General features: G+C 43.7%; 1 protein-coding gene across 1 annotated transcript in view; it reads right to left on the bottom strand.

Moving 5' to 3' along the window:
- Positions 1-21,498, bottom strand: part of parvaa (parvin, alpha a) — a 99,327-nt gene that overhangs the window by 38,301 nt on the left and 39,528 nt on the right. The window contains exons 2-4 of the mRNA XM_048545593.2: positions 3,934-4,023; positions 3,760-3,830; positions 1,468-1,570 (exon numbers count right to left, since the gene is read on the bottom strand). Of these exons, the coding sequence (XP_048401550.1) occupies positions 1,468-1,570; positions 3,760-3,830; positions 3,934-4,023 (264 nt within the window). The remainder of the gene's footprint in view (positions 1-1,467; positions 1,571-3,759; positions 3,831-3,933; positions 4,024-21,498) is intronic.

Here is a 21,498-nt window from a genome sequence, read left to right as displayed (position 1 = left end):
TCAGCACTGGCTCTTTGAAAAAGCTATCCAATTATTTCTCCACACTCTCGCAATTTCCATACAATCCTGTTAATATTGTGTTTTCAAGTATTTATCCAATTCCTCTCTTCAAAGTTATTGTTGAATCTGCTATTGATGTCCTTTCAGACTGCGCATTGCAGATCACAATAATATGCTGCATAAAAAATAGTTCCCATTTCCCCTCTGGTTCTTTTGCTAATTAACTTAAATCTGTGTGTTCTGGCTAGCAATCTTTGCGATGCTGGAAACAATTATTCCTTATTTACTTTGATCTAAACACCTCATAATTTTGTGTATCTCTGCTAAACTTCCCTTTAACATTCTCTGCACATTGCCCAAAACCTAAGCAAATTGTTTTTAGTGCAGCTGTACATTTAAGGCTAGTTCTAATAATGCATAGTTGGCACCATTTTACCAGGGATTCATTTCATATGGATTTCAAGGATTCACCAAGTATATGACTGGTTGGACTTGTCTGGTTGGCAAATGTACAATAAGACATCTTTGGTTAAACACAAATGGTACTGTAGTGTAATCGCCTTTTTGTTCAACCCTTAATCTGGAGGGCTGGATGTATAATGCAGGAAACATGAGCTCAAATTCCCACCGTGGGCATTTTTGACAAAATTTCTTTTGGAAAAGTTATTCTTTGTATGCGTTGTTCTTACCCCATCTGTCTCCAAACTGCAAGACAGTCAACTCAGCCCAAAAATGTGCAGGCTGGGTGGACTGGCCTCGCTAAATCGCCCAGAGTATCCAGGGATGTGCAGTTTAGGTGGGTTAGCTACGGGGAATGCGGGGTTACAGGGACTGGATAGGGGTGTGGGTCTGGGAGAGATGCTCTTTGGAGGGTCAGCATGGTTTTGGTGGCTGAATGCTTGCTTTCACACTCTAGGGATTGTGTGATTCTCTCTCTGCTGAAGTGACATAGCCTACTGCTTCCAGTTTAGAATGGTGGCCTGTCAATGTCACTAATCAAGGCAGTAAAGGACACTCTGCCCAGAAACAACAAAAACTCACAAACAGATTTTATAAATAAAAAACAGGAGGGTTTAGTGCATTAGCAGAATACACGTGAGGGCGCTGCTTCTTAAAGATAGAGAGCCCCATTTTGCTCACTTCTGTTGCAGAGTGCCATCACAGGCTGCTGTTGCTCAGCCAAGGTTTGGCAGTGGCAGAGGATGAGAATTTGAAGAACCCACTCTTGATGAGATTCCTATATGCGGTGCAGCAAACAATGGGAGCAAGAACAAAGTAACTGGGGAACAAAGTGCAATGCAGATGGTTGCATCTGTTGTACAATGGGGTGCAGTCCCTTTGTGTATAGTCTTTAACTGGATCAGATCTTTGTCACAAACCACTAAATACAGCAACCCTTAACCCAATATCCTATATTTGCAGCCCAATCTGCCATCAACGTAAGATTTCCATTCTTAAAAGTCTTACCAAACAGCTTCTGTAGCACTTGCCCATCATAGAGATCTTCAGCCAAATCCTTCACAATAATCCTCTCTTCTACCAGCTCATCATTGATCCAGTCAATTAAAACCTGGGCACACACAACATTCCATTGCTTTAAAGATGTTCAAAATCATGGAGGATCTTGCTACAGTAAATAATGAGAAGCTGTTGCGAGTGGCAGCGGGGACAGTAACCAGGCAACACAGACTGTTAAAACAATTAGCAAAAGAAGCAGAGGCAATTTCAGGAAACCTTTTTTTAAAAGAGAGAGCTGTTGTGATCTGGAATGCACCTTCAAACAGAAAGGTCGGAGGAAGTTGATTCAATAGCAGCTTTTGAAATGAAATTTACTAAATAGACGAAGAAAAAGGAAATGAAGAGAATGGAGTTAATCAAATAATGATTGGAATAGCTGGCACTGGCATAAATACCCAAATGGCCACCTGTGATGTATCATTGTAAGCTCCAAGGAAATGAAATTGAGTTTTGTTTTCTTTCACAGGATGTGGGCATTGTTGGCAAAGACAGGGTTTGTTACTCATTTCTAACTACCGTTGAGGAAGTGCTGGTAAGCCATGCTCTTGAACCCCTGCAGTTCATCTGATTTAGACATTTCCATAATGTTGTTAAAATGTGACTTCTAGGATTTTAATCTAGTGGTGGTGATGGAGCAACAACATAGCTACAAGTCAGGCTGGTGTGTGGACTGAAGGATAAATAGTAGGTAGTGGTGTTCCCATGCATCTGCTGCCTTTGTCCCTCAGTGTAAAGAGGTTATGGGTTTGAAATGTACTGTTGAACAAGTCTTAGTGAGTTGCTGCACTCTTGCGTATGGTACACACTGAAGGCACTGAGAGGCAGAGTGAATGTTGAAGGTGTTAGTCAGTTAGCTCAGTTGGCTGGATGGCTGGTTTATGATGCAGAGTGACACCAACAGAGTAGGTTCATTTCCTGCACTGGTTGAGGTTTCCATGAAGGATTCTCTTTCTCAGCCTCTCCCCTCAACTGAGATGTGGTGACCCTCAGGTTAAACCACCACCAGTCATCTCTCTTCAATGGGAGAGAGTAGTCCTTTGATCCAGTAGGATTGTGGTGACTTCACGTTTGCTTTTTAGTTGGGGTGTCAATCAAGCAGACTTCCTCAACCTGGATGATGTTGAGCTTCTCAATTGTTGTTGGAGCTGCATTCATCCAGATGAGTGAGGGATAGACAGCTGATGAAGACGGTGGACTGATGTTGGGGAAACAGGGAAGTGGTTTCTTGTTGCAGAATTCTTAGCATCTGACCTGCTCTTGTAACCAGAATATTTATATGGCTAGCCCAGTTTAGTTTCTGATCAATGGCAAACTAATAATGGGGGATTTAGCAACGATAATGCAGTTGAATGTCAAGGAGACATAGATAGTCATTTCCTGGCACTTCAGTGACACAAATGTTACTTGCCAATTGTCAGCCCACACCCAGATATTATCTAGACCTGGCTGAACTTAAACACAGAGACAACACAGTGTGGAGCTGGAGAAACACAGCAGGCCAGGCAGCAGAGTAGCAGGAAATTTGACGTTTTGGGTCAGGACCCTTCTTAAGAAAACCTGAAATGTCAACTTTCCTCCTCCTCTGATACTGCCTGGCCTGCTGTGGTACTCCAGCTCCACACTTTGTTGTCTCAGATTCCATCAGCTGCTGTTTTTGCATACAGACTGCTTCATTATCTGAGGAGTTGAAAATGCTGCTGACCATTACGCAGTAGTCAACAAGCCTACCCACTTCTGACATTATGATGGATGGACGGTCATTGATGGAGCAACTGAAGATGGTTGGACCTAGGACACCACTCTGTGAAACTCCTGGTGCAGAGACGATTTGTCCCAACAATCTCAGACATCTTCCAATGTGCCAGGTATGACTTAAGCTAATGTAGAGATTTCCCCCAATTCCCATTGACTCCTTGATACAATACTTCAGCCAACTGCTGCGTTGATATCAAGGACAGACAGTCTCACCTCTTCTGTTGGATTCAGCACTTGTATCCATGTTTAGATCAAGGCTTTAATGAGGTTAACAGATCACGTAGCTCTGATGAAACACAAAGGTGAGTATCAGTTATTGACGATTATCTCACTGTGATTTGTGGGAGCTTGATGTGCACACAGGGGCCACTTCCCCTCCCCTTCCCGCAACTACGTAAGGGACGTTATTAGGATGCATTGTGTTTGGAATGTCTTAAAGTTTCCAAAGTCATAAAAAAAGGCAAGTTTTTACTATTCTGTTCTTACCCTCATCAGTTCGAGTAGTTTAGGGTCATGTCTTGAGTTTGGGTCAAGCATCGTCCGAACCTCATTTTCCTCTGGGAAATAAATAATTATTCTGTAAATACAGCAGCAGTACTCAAGCACCACCAATTCATTGATGCTAGCATGTAAAGCTGATTTAAAGAAGGAGCCTCTTACCCAGCATCGTGTCCTCACGATCCAACTCGATGGGAATGGGACTGAGTGGCAAGTTGATGGCATTTTTCCCTTCTTCCTGCAGTTCTGATACTGTGTGTGAGAGAGAAAGAGAAACATTAGATTAAACAGCCAGATTTGTCTGCACCTTTTGGTGATATTGAAAACAAGTGGCAGGAAGAGACAGGCTGATCAACTGAACCTGTCCAACATGGTCCTGATCCTTCTCTCCAGAAGCAACATGATCTCTCCGGTGCAGCTTAAAAAAGGTTAAAAACCCAGTGTTAATTAGGAGATTGCCAACATTCCAGGATTATCCTGGAGCTTTCCTTAATTAAGGATTAATCTTTCCTTAATTAAGGATTAACGTCCATTTGAACAGAACGAGCAACAAATTAATTGAGGAAAAGAAAAGTCTGGGAAACTCCTCAATTACCGAGTGACTGACTGTAATCCTTGTGATGGTACAGAGTGAGAACCTAAATTTTGTCTGGTTTTAAGCAGCTGCGATCACACAATTAGCAATCTCTGCATGTTCTAGAGACTTCTTCCATAGGGTTGCACCTATTCCCAGACATACCCTCACAAAAAGCAGGATAAATCAATTCATGCCAATTAGCTCACATCCGTTTACACTCAACCAGCAGCGACATGGTGGAAGACACTGTCAACAAAGCGACCAGGCAGCCCGTACTCAGAGGTAGCCTGCACATTGATGCTCAGTTTACGTTCTAACAAGAGCAGACAGCTCCAGATTTTATCATGGCCTTGTCCAAACATGGCCAAGAGAGGTGAACTCAAGGCAAGAAGCGAGTCACTTCCTTTGGCAACATATGATTGTGCATGGTATCAAGAAGCCCTAGCGAACCTAATATCAATGGGAAACAGCGGGAAAACTAGTTAGAATTAAACATAGCACAAAGGTAGATGGTCGTGAATGTGCGACGCCCAGGATCTCAGCTCAAGGACATCATTGCAGGCCAACACAGTGTGGAGATGGAAGAACACAGCAGGCCAGGCAGCATCGGAGGAGCAGGAAAGTTGATGTTTCGGGTCGGGACCCTTCTTCAGAAATGGGGAGGGGCAAGAGAGCTGGGAAATAAATGGGGAGGGGTTGGAGCTAGGGAAGGTAGGTGGGATGGGACTCCAGGGGAATTCAGGTAGGGAGTGGTGGGAATTGGTCAGCGGGAAGGCTGGGGCTGATAGATGGGAAGAGATGATGGATAGGTTGTGTCGGATCAAGGAGGCAGGGATGAGAGGGAGGTTTGGACATGGGATGAGGCCAGCGGAGTGGGGAGATTTTAAAACTGGGGAATTCCAAGTTTAGGCTATCGGGCTGTAGGCTCCCGAAATGGAATGTGAAGTGTTGCTCCTCAACTTGTGAGTGGTGTCATTGTGACACTGAGGCGGCCCTGGAGGGACATGTCACCCAGAGTGTGGGAGCTGGAGTTAAAATGGCTCGCAACTGGCAGGCACTTTTGTTTGTCATATACAGAGAGCAGATGCCTGACAAAACAGTCTCCGAGTCTATGTTTGGTCTCACCGATTTGGAGGTGTCCATATCGAGGGCAGCGGATGCAGTAGACCAAGTGGGAGGATGTGCTGGTGAACTCCTGTCTGATATGGAAGGTTTATTTTGAACCTTGAATGGAGGTGAAGGGGGAGATATAGGGGCAGGTATAGCACTTCCTGCAGTTACAGGTCAAGGTGCCGGGTGTGGTGGGGCTAGTGGGGAGTGTGGAGCAGACAAGGGAATCATGGAGTGAGTGGTCCCTATGAAAGGCAGAGAGAGGAGGGAAGGGAAATATATCTTTGCTCATGGGGTTGGATTGTAGGTGGCGGAAGTGGCAGAGAATGATATGTTAGGTACAGAGGTTGTTGATCTCATATGAGAGTAGCCAGGTGATTCTATTTTTATTTTTGTTGAGGGGAGGGGATTTGACGGCAGAAGTGCGGGAACTGCAAGACATGTGTTTGAAGGCATTTTTGATCAGTGAATGAAATTGTGATCCTTGAAATAAGAAGCTTCTGGGATGTCTGGGAGTGGAACCCTCCATCTTGGGAGCAGATGCAGCGGAGGTGGAGGAATTGGGAGTAGGGGATGGCATCCTGACAGGAAGGTGGGTGAGAGGAGGTGTAGTCCAGGTAGCGATGAGAGTCGATGGGCTTGAAATAGATGTCGGTGTTGACGCGGTTACCAGAGATGGAGACAGATAGGTCCAGGAAGGGGAGGGAGGTATCAGTGATGGCCCAGGTAAATTTGAGGTTGGGGTGGAAGGTGTTAGTAAAGTTGACGAACTGTTCAAACTCTTTGTGGGAGCATGAGGCGGCGCCAATACAGTCATCGATGTTGTGGAGGAAGAGGTGGGGGATAGTGACAGTGTAGCTGCAGAACAGGGACTGTTCCACGTATCCTACGAAGATAGAGGCATAGCTCTGACCCTTCTGGATGCCCACTGCCACCTCCTTAGTCTGTAGGAAGTGGGAGGAGTTGAAGGAGAAGTTGTTAAGTGTAAGGACGAGTTGAGTTAAGTGGATGAGGTGTTGGAGGAGGGGGACTAGTTGGGCCTGCGGGACAGCAAGAAGCGGAGGGCTTTTAGGCCATCTGCGTGGGGAATGCAAGTGTACAGGGATTGGATGTCCACGGTGAAGATGAGGTTTTGGGAGCCAGGGAATTGAAAGTCTTGGAGAAGTTGGAGGGCATGGATGGTGTCCCGGCTGTAGCTGGGGTGTTTCTGGATCTGGGGGGAGAAAACAGAGTCAAAGTAAGCGGAGATGAGTTCGGTGGGGCAGGAGCATGCGGAGACAATGGGTCGGCCAGGGCAATCAGGTGTGTGGATTTTGGAAAGGAGATAGAAACGGGCAGTGCGGGGTTGGGGAACAATGAGGTTGGAGGCTGTGGGTGGGAAATCACCTGAGGTGTTGAGATTAGGAATGGTGAGAGACAATAGTCTGGTGGCTAGGGGTGGGGTCATAATCGAGGGGGAGGTAGGTCAGATCTCTAAATTCAGGATAAATTCTACTTATCTTCATCTGCTGTACCAATCATCTTCTCTCAATTACAGGGCATGATGATGCCTGAATTTCAAAATCTCATTTGTTTTCAAATTCCATTATGGCCTCATCACTCCCTATCTCTAATCTTCTCCAGCTCTACTTACCTCCAAGGTATCTGCCCTCCTTCAATTCTATCCTCTTGGGTCTATCTGAACATACCACCTCAATACTGATTGGTCACATACTCAGTTCCCTAGGCCCAAAGCCCTAGAATTCTGCCCACAAAAGGATGGAGAGGAGGGGAGAGAAGTTAAAATACTTGAGCATCATCAAAACTACATTTATGATCACATTTTGGGTCATTTGCCTGCACGGTTCATGTGGCTCAGTGTCAAGTTTTGTTTTGATAAAGTGTACGTGAAGTATTTTGCAGGGCAATAATATGTTCGATTTTGTCAAAAGTGCCAAATACAAGTTTTTGCTACCATTTCTGAAGCCCTGACAATCAAAATCCTGTGTTGACAAAAAACATAACTAAACCAGCCATAGAAATACCACAACCACAGGTGTGGATCAGAACCCAGGCATTTTGTGGCAAGTAACTTATCCGACTTTTCAAGGCCTGCCCACCAAACAGAAGGCACAAGTTGGGACTGTGATTTTTCTTTAAATGAAACAATTCCTTCATGGAATGTGGCTGTTGCTGGCTAGGCCAGCATTTATCACCCATACTTCTGCTTAGAGGCCATTTAAGAGTCAACTACATGAATGTGGGTCTTGCATTACACATAGGCCAGGCCATGTAGGAACGGCAGATCTCTTTCCCTTCAGGACATTAGTGAAGCAGATGGATTTTTTCTGACAATCAGAAATGGTTTCATGGTTATCATTAAACTCTTAATTCCAGATGATTATTGAATTCATATTCTACCATCTGGCATGGTGGTATTCAAACCAGGTCCCCAAAACATTACCTTGATCCCTGAACTGATAGACTAGTGATAATACTATGAGCGATAATAGTCCATCACCTCCCCACAAATTTATGTTATCTGATCACAGAATGTGGATATCTTTCATTAGGCCAGCACTTCATGATCAGTCTTAATTTTTCTTCACACTCCTTAATGCCACGCTTTGGGCAAATACAGTCTTGATGTCACCCTCATTTTCCCTGTTTACTCTGCTCTTCTGTCCATGCTTAGATCACAGCTATAATAGGATCAGGGGTTTGCTGGGGTGGGGTTGGGGGGGGGCGGGGGGTGGCAGCAGATCCCAAATTGAACGTCAGTGAGCACTTCATGGCTGAACAAGGTGGAGATGCATGAAGATCTTAATGGGTTGTGGAGTTGAAGGAACCTTATAGAGATGTTGGTTACAAGCTTTGTCTGTGGAGGGATTTGAACATGAGGATGCAAATGATAAAGTCAAAGGTATGCCATAGCAGTCATTTATCCTGTAGTTATTTTGCCCTTTTTATACGGGCATCATCAGCAGGGAACTTTGATCAGGTGGTAACCCTTTCCAAATTCGACATGAACTATTTTGTCACCTGCACTGCACTGCACTGCACTGTCACTTCAAAACACAAACATTGGACAAGGGCTGCTTACCATCACTGGTCAAATATTCTATTAGACTGGACAGGAAGCTCTTTACTGAAAGGAACATTATAATCATTCCATTAGCTGCTGACTCCAAGCCAAACATTCGTAAATCAAATAACACTGAGCTGCATGCACTTTTCAATGCTGAAATCAGTCCATTAACACAAATTCACCAAACAATAGCATTTTCAAACTATTTCCCTATTATGGTCAACATGACTGTCAGTTGCTCCCTAATCAGAATCTAGTTCAAGTACAGGAACATCACTTAATTCCACCAACACCTTCCACCTCAACCTTAAGTTCACCTGGACCATCTTTAATACCTCTCTCTCTTTCCTGGACCTCTCTGCCTCCATCTCCGGCAACCACCTGGAAACCAATATCTATTTGAAGCCCACCGACTCCCACAGCTACCTCGAATACACCTCCTCCCACCCATCTTCCTGCAAAAATAACATCCCCTATTCCCAATTGCTTCGCCCAGCCGCATCTCCTCCAAGGGTGAGGCATTCCACTCCTATACATCTGACATGTCCTCGTTTTTCAAGGACTGCAACAACACTACCCCCCGCCCCCGTCCAACCCCTCCAGTGGTCGAGAACGCCCTCGACTGTGTCTCCCACATTTCCCGCAACTCACCTCTCATGCCTCCTCCCTGCAATAACAACCAAAACAGAATCCCCCTTGTCCTCACCCACCACCCACCAACCTCCAGATCCAATGCATTATCCTCCGACACTTCCGCCACCTGCAATCGGACCCCACCATCAAAGGCATTTTTCTCTCCCCACCCTTACGTGCTTTCCAGAGGGACAACTCTTGTCCCGCTCCACACTCCCCTCCAACCCCACCACACCCAGCCCTTTCCCTACAACCGCAGGAAGTGCTACACCTGTCCATACACCTCCTCCCTCACCCCCATCCCAGGCCCCAAGAAGACCTTCCACGTCAAGCAGATGTTCACCTGCACATCTGCCAATGTGGTATACTGTATCCGCTGTTCCCGTTGTGGCCTCCTCTACATTGGGGAAGCCAAGCAGAGGCTTGGTGACCGCTTTGCAGAACACTTTTGCTCGGTTCGTGATAAACAACTGCACCTCCCAGTCACGAACCATTTCAACTCCCTCTCCTATTCCTCAGACGATGTATGGTATCAATGTGGGCTACACAAACTTTAAAATCTCCCTTCCCCCTACCACATCCCAAAACCAGCCCAGCTCATCCCCACCTCCGTAACCTGTCCTTCCTCCCACCTATCCCCTCCTCCCACCTCAAGCCCCACCCCATCTCCTATAACTAACCTCATCCCATCCCCTTGACCTGTCCGTCCTCCCTGGACTGACCTCTCTCCTCCCTACCTACACTCACCTTTACTGGCTCCATCCCCACCTCTTTGACCTGACTGTCTCCTCTCCACTTATCTTCTCCTCTATCCATCTTCTATCCACCTCCCCCTCTCTCCTTATTTATTTCAGAACCCCCTTCCCCTCCCCCATTCTGAAAAAGGGTCTAGGCCCGAAACATCAGCCTTCCTGCTCCTCTGATGCTGCTTGGCCTGCTGTGTTCCTCCAGCTCTACACCTTGTTACATCAGTTACATTGGCTGGTTTACGGCACAAAGGAAAAACAAATATTAAGGTGAAAGTTTCATACAAGAAAGAAGATGGTCATTCAGTCCATGCGCTGGCGTGTGGTAAACAGATTTACAAAAGTGGTTGAAAGTGACAAGGTAGAGTTGGGGCTAAGAAAAAGTTACCTTTCTCTTCATGGAGTTTTCTCAACATTCTCACTACCATTCACTTGGCTGGTGTATCCTACATTAAGCTAAAAGAATGTTTGTATGACCCTTCTTAAAAGCTCATTTTTGTGGAGTTGACATTGTTAGACAAGGCAGGAATTGGTTGCCCTACTGGTTTTTTTTCCTGAGAAGGTAACTTTTTGGCTGGGTAAGGCCTTGCTAGAACATTTCAGAAGACAGTAAGTGTCACTCACATTAAGGTATAGCACTGGAATCACACCTAGGCCCAGTCTCAATAGGGATGGCGTGTTCCCTTCTTTTTAGGAACATCTGTGAACTGGTTAGATTTTTCTAACTTGTTCTGAGGGTTACTTTCCATTTTCAGAACAATTCAAATTTTCAGACGGCTTGGGTAAACTCTTGTTCTCTGCATTACTAATTCAGTAGCATAACCATTTATATTTCTATACATTGGCTCAAGCCTCAGAAGTCAAGCCCATACAGTACACAAAGTGGATACAGAGAAGTCTGCTATTGTGGAGAGGAGCATAATGAGGTCATCATTATAAGGTAGTTACCAAGAAATCCAGAACAGAAATTGAAAGAAAGTTTCTTTATCCAAAGAGTGGTAACACTGTTGAACTTGCTATGATAAGAACTGGTTGAGGTAAACAGCATAGGTGCATTTAAGGGAAAGTTAGACAAGAATGAGAGAGATTAGAACGTATGAGTTCTCCCAGTGAGGTCAGCGATGAGATTTTGGGGTTGCAAACTCTGACATGCGCTTGAACTCATTGTTAATAACTGTGAAACTCCTTTAAACCCTCATGTTTTCTTACAGTGGACATGGCCTAGTGGATAGATCTTAGAGGTCTGCTTCATGCTACAAAAAAGAAGCCTGTGAAAGGGTAAACCCTACAGACAGAACACTTCTTACGTTCAACTAACACCTCCAAATCTACTTCATCTCTCATCTAGCCGATAACAGTCAGTCCTCACCCAGCCAATTACTCTCCGAGTCTGGGACATTAAGAAGGGGGAAATGTTTGAGAATCACTGGAATGAAGGGCTACAATATAGATGAGAAAGGAAGGAAGGAAGGTGGAACTGAATGGCCTGTTTCTGCAAAGGATATTTGAAGTGATGAATATAACCTGGTTTCCTGTTGCACTTCACAGCCACAATGTGCACAGAACTCCTCCTGGTGACCATGCACAGTTCACAATCAAGAATAGGAGCTTAAATTCCAGTCCAGTAATATTCTGCTCCTCTTAATTCAAATTAGCTACATTTCAAAACCCTACATTTAATTTTCTTAATGGTTCCCAAGATGAGAACATTTCTGGCAAGGTCAATATTTAATATAATGTCCCATATTTCCATCACCGAGTAACTTTCTAGGCCGTTTCAGAGGGCAGTTGCTTTGGATCTGAAATCACATGCAGGCCAGGCCAGGTAAGGGTAGGCAGGTTTCCTTCCTGAAAGGATATCAAAGACCCAGACAGGTTTTTAACACCAATTCACTAACTTCGCGCTTATCATTACAAGCACGTTAGCCCACATTTTAACTAAATAAAATTTAAATTCCCCAGTTGTCATGGTAGGATTTAAGCCCATTCATCCAGATCATCAGTCCAGGTCTCTGGGTTACAACTTGAGCAAGAACACTACAGTGCTATCAATCTCCAAATGAACTTGAGGACATTAAAAGATTCCCGTACCAATTATTATAATCACTGAATTCAAACATTCCTGGAAATTCAATCTCTTCTCAGTCAAACAGATTATTTCATAAATTACCAAAGCTAATGTGATTTCTTATCCATTCCCCTCCTCATTACATCTACCCTTCCACCCCTCAAAGGCACTGGTTTACAGATTCACAAACGTCAAACATTCTCAAGTACCCGATTCAACTCATGCTACATGTCAGATAGTGGCCAGGGAGTGGTGGCCAGTTATGTGACTGGCAGCATCGGTATGTTGTGCCCTCAATGACCTCACTGTGCCGTGAATTGTGATTAAAGTTTGAAGCCCCAATTGTCGCCAAGACTCAGACCCTGTCACCTACTGGATCTGCTCACCACCCAACAACAGTCATATTGCCGGATCTAAGATCAGCCACCTATTGGGTTCAATACTGTGCTGAGCTAAATGAGTAGTGATGGACATCACAGGAAATCCACCACCACCCCCAGTCCTCTTTCCTGTCTCTCATTGATCCCAGAAATGTTACAGTACTGGGATTGAAGGTGAAGTTAAAAGATTTTCTTACTCATACTGCAAGACACAAAAAAAATGGAAACTCCGGTAAACAGAATCTAGTCACAAAGCTACAATTATGTGCTGCTAATGTTGGCATGACATGAATGCACAAATCTGGAGTGCACATTTCTTGTGACCCTTTCATTTTCATTCACCCTGGTTTTTTGCCAGTAACCTTAATAGCATCAAAGCCTGTTCAATGCTGAATTGCACAATGGTTTTGTCCCCTACTTACTTAACACAGTACGAGATGTAGTTTTAACAGCTATGCTGTACAATGTAATTTACAAAGACAAATTAACCACTTATAAGAGAACTGGGTTTTGTTTCATTTTCTCTTCTTGTTTTTCCACAGCAGACAAATAAAACTTTTTGTTACAACTTCATACAGAAAATTCAACTATATTTAGTAGTGTTTCCATGGACTACCTTGATGAATTGTCAAGATTACAAAAGAGATTGAGAATATCAGAGTATAACAAGGTTGCATTTATTAGGCCAAAGCTTTCAATTTTATTTTGTTTCTTTAAAAGAGAAATGCTCACATTTTCCCAAGGATTGCAAAGAGCTTCTATTATGAGTTTATGGCCAACAGCGTAGATGCATGCAAACAAAAAGTGCTGCAGTAAATGGGAATTATGATTAAATGAACTATTCAACGCTTAAAATAATCGAGGGCAAATAACATCTTACCTTTACAACAAAGTGCTCCACAGCCCATTGCCCTCAAGCCAATTCACCTTCATTCTCTCTGCAAATTGGGAATAGTCTGAAATATTAATAACCTTCACGATGAGTCACTGTCTTTGCCTCAATCTGTCTCCAGGAGCTTTGCCTGCAAGCTCAGTAATAAATGCAGTCCTTTAAATTACTTTTTAATATGAGTAATCGGAAAAGTGTTAATGCTAGAAACCCTGCTCCCTTACATTCTCTTTTGCTGCTAAAGCAGACTTGCTGCACATTTAATGAGACCAGATGCTACCAGGGATTCTACTCTAACTATTACAAATCAAATTCGCTGACTGCAAATCCCAGTGAGTTAGCCGTTTCATCCTCTAGATTACTTCGTACCTCCTAACAGATAAACAGCCATTTCTCCACCTGCCTGTCAAAATCAATTCAACCAGCGCCCTTCAAATCTTTAAGCCTACCTCTCACAAAAAGAAACAAATCCAAATTACAAAATTTTAACTCTTAGTAATAGATCAGAGACTAGGGTGAAGACAACAGTCTGAGCTAGATATCTGCTTACTTCCAGAGCCAACACAAATCGCTGTGAAAGAAGTTCCAGGATTTTGACCCAGCAGTGAGATTGTTCCAAGTCATGATAGTGTGCGAGTTGGAGCGAAAGTGGCAGATGGTGGTGATCTATGTTTCGATTGGTCTTGTCCTTTAAGGTGGTGCAGCCTGTGGGTTTGGGAGGTGCTGTATCAAAGTTGGGGGTGGGGGGGGGGAATGACTTGCACCCAAGGATCAGGGACTGAATAAGACCAAACTGATTTCCAACTGATATGCATTTTCATAATGTGACTTTTAATTTAAAAGGCAATGCAAGTTCCGTTGTTGAAATCTCTGCGTTATACAATTACATCAGTCCTGGGAAATTCAGATTTTGCAGAACTTCAAATTGCTCCTGAAGCTCATGCAAGATTCATTGAAAGCATTCTGAAGCATCTGTTTGACAGAATTGTTACAATGCAGGAAGGGACCATTCAGCCCATCTTGTCCATATCAGATGTCCAAACAAGCATTCTGATTCAGTGCCATTCTCCTGCCTTCACCCTGTATCCTGGAATATTGTTTCTGAAATAATTACATCATTTCTGCTTGAATGTCTAGATTGGACCTACCTCCAACACACTTCCAGGAAATACATTGCAGACCCAAACTAATGAAGTTAGCTTCTTATGCCAGCTACTTTAAATATGTTCACACTCAATCCTTTTATGAGTGGGAACAGTTTCTACTGATCCACTCTGTTCAAGCTCTCCTAATTTTGAAAACATCTATCAAATCTCCTCTTAGAAACATAGGGCACAGAAGCAGGAATAAGCCATTCAGCCCCTCGAGTCAACTCTGCCATTTTAAATCATGGTTGGTCATCTATTTCAATGCCATATTCCAACACTATTTCCTCCATCCCTTGATATCAGTAGTAACTAGAAACCTATCAAGCTCCATCCTGAACTTATTTAATTACTGAACAGCCACCAGCCTCTGGGATAGAGAATTCCAAAGACTTACAACCCATAGGGAAGAAGTTCCTCCCATCTCGGTCCTTATATGGGATAATAGGAACTGCAGATGCTGGAGAATCCAAGATGACAAGGTGTAGAGCTGGATGAACACAGCAGGCCAAGCACCATCTTAGGAGCAGGAAAGCTGATGTTTCGGGCCTAGACCCTTCATCAGAAACAGGGGAGGGGAAGAGGATTCTGAAACAAATAGGGAGAGAGGGGGAGGCGGATCGAAAATGGATAGAGGAGACGGTAGGTGGAGACGAAACAGGCAAGCTAAAGAGCCGGAGATGGAACCAGTAAATTTGAGAGTAGGTGGGGAGGTAGAGGGGAGATAGGTCAGTCCAGGGAGGACAGACAGGTCAAGGGGTCAGAATGAGATTAGTAGGTAGGAAATGGGGGTGCAGCTTGAGGTGGGAGGAGGGGATGGGTGGGAGGAAGAACAGGTCTGAGGAATGGGAGGGGGAGTTCCTCAGATGACTTGTCCATCCTGGGCCTCCTGCAGTGCCACAACGATGCTACCCGAAGGTTACAAGAAAAGCAGCATTCCGCTTGGGAACCCTGCAGCCCAGTGGTATCAATGTGGATTTCACAAGCTTTAAAATTGCTCCTCCCCCCACTGCATCCCAAAACCAGCCAAACTCGTCCCCGCCTCCCTAACCTGTTCTTCCTCTCCCCTATCTCCTCCTCCCACCTCAAGCCGCACCCCCATTTCCTACCTACTTACCTCATCCCGCCCCCTTGACCTGTCCCTCCTCCCTGGACTGACTTATCCCCTCCCTATCTCCCCACCTATGCTCTCCTTTACTGGCTCCATCTTTAACTTGTCTGTCTCCTCTCCACCTATCTTCTCCACTATCTATCTTCAGTCTGCCTCCCCCTCTCTCCCTATTTATTTCAGAACCCTCTTCCCCTCCCCCATTTCTGATGAAGGATCTAGGCCCAAAACGTCAGCTTTCCTGCTCCTAAGATGCTGCTTGGCCTGCTGTGTTCATCCAGCTTCACACTTTGTAATCTCGGTCCTTAGATGGTTTGCCTTTCATTTTGAATCTGTGTTCCCTGGTTCTAAGACCCACCAACCAGAGGAAACATCTTTTGTGCAATCAGTTCGGTGAATCTTTGCTCCACTCCCTCTCAGAACAGGCTATCCTTCCATAGGCAAGCAGACCAGTGCTGCCCTGTAAAACTCCAAATGTGGTCCTGCTCCTGTTCTTATGCAATTAAATCAAGACGTTTTTGCTCATGACCTCAAATTCTCTTGCAACAAAAACGAGCATCCCATTTGACTTCTGAACTGCTTACTACACCTGAATTCAAACCAGGATATTAACGGAAGCAACTACAGAGATAGTGGATGCACTGGTAATAACTGAAGAATCCTAAGATCTGGAAAAATTCCAGAGGGTAGAAAGCTGCCAATGTAACACCTTTGTTTGAAAAGGGAAGGAGACAAAATCTAGAGGCCAATTTGCTTAATGGCTGTTATTGGCAAAATGCTAAAGTCTTATTATTTTAGAGTTTATATTAGAGCATTTCGAAATACATAATATGATCAAGCAGAGTCAGCATGGCTTCATGAAGGGAACATCAATCCTGACAAATTTACTAGAACTCTTTGAGATAACAAGTAGGATGGATAAAAGCAGAAGTAGTACATGAAATGTATTTGGATTTGCAGAAGATCATAAGAGTCTTTCAGCAGAAAAACTGATAAGATTTCACATATTATTAAGACAACATCTCATGGTATTGGAGGTAGAATACTTGCATGAACACAGGATTGACTAACATATAGAAAAAAGGAGGCATTTTCAGAATGGCAACATGTAACTAATGGAGAAATCTGTGCCAGGGCCACAATTATTTACAACATATATGAATGACTTAGAGGAGGAAAGAGAATGTACTATACAAAGGTTTGTCAATGACTCAAAAATAGGGAAGTGTGAGGATGATAGAGTCTGCAGAGAAACATAAACAGGTTAAGCAAGTGGGCAAAGATAGAACAGATAGAGCATAATGTGGGATAATTGAAAGGTTATGCACTTTGGTAGGAATAGTGGAGGAACTGAATATTATTTTCATGGAGAAAGATTGCAGGAACCTACAAACAGAGGGGTTTGGAAGTTCATGAACCACACACAGCTAGTTTCCACGTTCAGTGGGCGAGTTATTATCCCTCAATTCTGCACACTTTAGTTTTTTTCATTAATTTTCTTTGTGGAATTTTTGCAATAGCCTCTGGAAATCCAAATACACCCCAACTTATTGACCATGCTAGTAAAAGCCTCAAAACATCCCAACAATTTTTTCAAACGGGATTTCTCCTTCATTAATCCATGTTAATTGCTCAATTGGACAATTATTTTCTAAAAATATCCATAAATCACAACCTTTATAATAGATCTTATTATTTTCCCTGCTTTTGACTTCATACTAACAGTCTGTAGTTCCTGGTATTCTTGCTCCCTCCTTTCTTAAACAGTGAGGTTACATCTGAAATCTCCCAATCTACAGGCACTATTGCTGAATTAACAGAATTTTGTAAAATGATCACCAGCGCATGCATTATTTCTGCAGGCATCTCTTTAAATGCTCTAGGATGAAGGTCATTGGGTCTTGGGTATCTGTCAATGTTCAGTCCCATTAATTCTTCCATTTCTAGTTATGCACTAAGGCCAATTTCTTTCACCTTGGAAGCTTTGGATTTCTTCGCCCTTCCCTTCCTTTTGGCAGAGTCTATCTTGACTGTGCCCTAAACACCTCTTCTTGGAAGGTAGTCCATTATTCAGTGACGCACTTTCCTACCAACCTCTGGCTCAAGTCTACCCAGTCCAGCTCCCTTCTTGCTGGATTGATGTTATCTTGCCCCCAATTAATTGTTCCGACTGCGGACTGCGCACTCTTTTTGAGACACAATGATCACTGACCCCTAAATGTCCCACCCCAGGCTTGATCTACTTGTTAAGTTACTTGGTCCACTGTCTCAAGAAACCAAATCTAGTAGTGTCAAGAGTGTGGAGCTGGAGAAATGCAGCAGGCCAGCAGCATCAGAGGAGCAGGAAAGTTGACATTTCAGGTCTTTTCTTGACTGTCTTTTCCCCCGGTCCAGGACTTCCCCGTCTATGTCCGGGACACCACCCACGCCCTCCACCTCCTCCAAGACTTCCGATTCCCTGGCCCCCAACACCTCATCTTCACTGTGGACATCCAATCCCCGTACATTCGCATTCCCCATGCAAATAGCCTAAAAGCCCTCCGCATCTTCCTCTACCGCAGGCCCAAACAGTCCCCCTCCACCAACACTCTTATCCACCGAACCAAACTTGTCCTTACCCTAAACGACTTCTCCCTTAACTCAGAGATAATGGGAACTGCAGATGCTGGAGAATCCAAGATAACAAAGTGTGAAGCTGGATGAACACAGCAGGCCAAGCAGCATCTCAGGAGCACAAAGGCTAACTAAGGGTCTATTCTCCTTCAAAATGTTCCTTAAAACCAGAGTCTTAGATCAGGTCACCTGTCTTCTTAAAATCTTGCGTAGCTTAGTGGCAAATTTTGTCTAATTTATATTGCTATTAAGTACCTTAGAAAGATGCGCAAACTTAAAATGTGTTGTGTAAGAGCTGGGTGTTGCTACAGGAACACAGCTACTCGCACTTGTATAAATCTCCTTTACTATTTTGGGCAACGTCAGCTGTAAAATGCTGTTGCATCATCACAAATGGGACTATGCAATGACAGCATTGCAAGTTTACAGTCAGCGCCCATTACAAACATGGTCAAATTCATAAACGATAATGTCAAGACAACAGAAAGAATGTCTGAGTTTGAAATGGGAATTGAAGCCCATTTCCATGCCCTGATCCACTTTCTACACAGATCTCAAAGCCATCCTCCAGCTCTAATAGCCTAGGTTTGATCAGGACTCTAACCACCAAGATGGTTGGCAGATAGATCTTCCAACGAGAGCAGAGCAGCTGCATTCCAGACATTCTTTGAATACTAAACAGTTACAACAAAACATTTTTATGAAAAGAACCGTCACTTCATGCTACATTCTTCTGAATTGGAGGTGGAAATTTGCAAACAAGCACAATTGCTTCTCAAGAATTCGCATTTGCATAGCAACTTGCACAACCTCAGGGCTTACTGAAACACTTCATAACCGATGAAATGCAGCCAAGACTCTAAATGTAGGAAACACAGCTGGCAATCTGCACAATACAAAGGTCATACAAACAGCAAAATGATGAGTTGTGCTGGAGTGATATTTTGATCAAACCACAAAAGAACACCTCTGATGAATGGCTTTCGGTTGCCATGAAAAATCCCAAGGGGGGAGACAAGGCCTCAGTTAAAGTCAACCTGAAATGTGCACTTTTGAAAATACAACACTCTTGCTTAACGGTAACATTACACTAGGTGCCCATCAACGTTTGAGTCTTGGACAGTTGGACAAATGCTTTGAAGTACTTACTTTTGCTTAGTAAATCATCTTTGAAAAATTAAAAACATTCAACAAGGTTGTCATTCAATCCATTAAGACCACGAATGCTCTCTGAAAGAGCTATCCAATTAATCTCCCTCTCTCTGCGCAGAGGGATCTCACAGAGTTTTTCTTTTAAAGTACTTACATAATTCCCATTTGACAATTACAAATGGGTCTCGCTTACATGGGCTTTCCAGATCACAGCAACTTGATGCACTTAAAACAAGCGATTGTCTTTGGGTCCTTTGTCAATTATCTGAATCTGTCCCCTCTGGTTACTCACCCTCCTGCCACTGGAAACAGTTTCTAATCCATCAAAACCCCCCAAAACTTTGAGCAGATTTTTTAAATTGCCCTTTACCCATCTCTTCTCAAAAGAAGTATAGTCCTAACTTTGCTGAACTTCTTGGAAAGCCAAAGGTCTCCCTAGCCTGGCTACCATTCCAGTAAATCTCCTCTTTTTTGGTGTATGACTTGAATACCACTCTTAATGGCAACTAGAGATAGTTAGTGACTGCAGCCATCTTAGTGTCAGGCAGTTCCCAAAGACAGACTAAAATTGCGAAATAACATTCAGCACTGTTACATCAGAACCAACTGCACAGCCAAAACTGCATTAAGGCTAAAAGCATTTGAAAGTTGCACTCCCTCAAGTTTTGGAGAGACATTTCCAGCAAGGTGATATTACAGATGTCCAGTGGTCACTTGTTTCAATTGATGGAATTGAATCTTTAAATGATGGTCCGTTTCCTCCCTGAGATTTAGAGATTGCCAGGGCCCTCTAGGACAGTTCTCGAGACCAATCTCTACTCGTCCAGCACATGGGGACTTAACCTCTGCCCTCTCCTACCCTTCACATTGTAACAAGAAAGAGCATTGTTGCACTTGAGCTATTGATGCCCATGTGGCAAGGAGCAAAGTGGCATGGGACATAATTCACTCAGGATTTGAAAAAGCACCTTTCCCATATTCAAAGCACCTTGTCAGTTGCAATACAAAATATTCCCCTTCCTCATTCTGGCAATTTCCAGCCCTCTTCTCTCCCACCTTACATGAGTGGGAATGACAGGAAAGAGACAAAGAAATAATGTGTCTTGGATTTGCACAGTGAGAGACATTAAGCTCTACAGAACAGTGTGCCTTTGGAAAGGCACTATTATACATAGCTTGCGAATCAGTGCTCCAATAGGACAGAATGTGAAGTGGAATCTCAAGCCAGTATTCCCACCCATTTACCCTTCCTGGAATCAGTGAAGTTGACTGTCATATCTCCAACATCCCTGACATGACCTGTCACCAAATCCTGGGGACGACATAACACTAACACTAACAATGGAACTGGATACGATCCAGACATCTGCTCAGTCTCTACGGTTCAGCCCAGACTAGCTGGGACCGCAAGACAATGCCTCAACTTGCTATTCTCCTCAAATGTAACATCAATACCAAGCAGCTGGTCTCTGGGAAGATCATCTGTTCAGCAAGTGGTTGAACTAGGCAATTACGGCAAAAGATCAAATAAATCAGAAGGCCAGTAAAGATGGTCTATGCAAAACAATGCAGACAATATCTGAAAAATGTCTGAGTATAAAACAAAACAACTGCTTGCTAAAGAAACTCAGGAGGTCTGGCAGCATCTGTGGGAGAGAAGGCAGAGTTAACATTTCAAGATCAATGACTCTTCTTCAGAACAGTCCTGCAGAAGCTCTCTAAATTTGAATTAAACTGTATTTATCATTTCATCTTCAAACTATGTTGCCACATCAGAGGCGGGGATTAGCAGGAATGCACCCACCTGTTAAACTGCATAGACAGGGAGGCAAAACACCACTTTTGATGGTGTGCTCTCCTGTGATTCTGTGTATTTGTGTTAGCAAGAGTTTGACTACTGTTTAAGGGGGCAGGAAATGGAAAGAATTTGGATGGTTTTGCCTAAAGTCAGGCGTTGAGTTTTACAAGACCTTGATTATTACTCAAGTATATACAACACAAAACAAAATGTGTTCACAAGTCACAGCAGAGATATTAGGGCAGGAGACCTAAAGGTTCACCAAAGAGGTGAGTTTTACGGAGCATCTGAAAATGAGAGTAAAGCAGGATAGAGTTCTATAATTTGGGGCCCAGACAGCAGAACCATGCAGTCAGCCTGAAAGGGTTTGATAAATTTCATTCAGGCAAAAACCCAGGAATGGGTGTGTTTTCAGTGGTGCAAGCCTAGAAGAAGCAGGAA

The sequence above is a fragment of the Stegostoma tigrinum genome, chromosome 17 (genome assembly GCF_030684315.1).
Source record: "Stegostoma tigrinum isolate sSteTig4 chromosome 17, sSteTig4.hap1, whole genome shotgun sequence".
Classification (NCBI taxonomy): domain Eukaryota; kingdom Metazoa; phylum Chordata; class Chondrichthyes; order Orectolobiformes; family Stegostomatidae; genus Stegostoma; species Stegostoma tigrinum.
The sequence above is the reverse complement of the archived record's forward strand: the minus strand, read 5'-3'. Positions and strand labels throughout refer to the sequence as shown.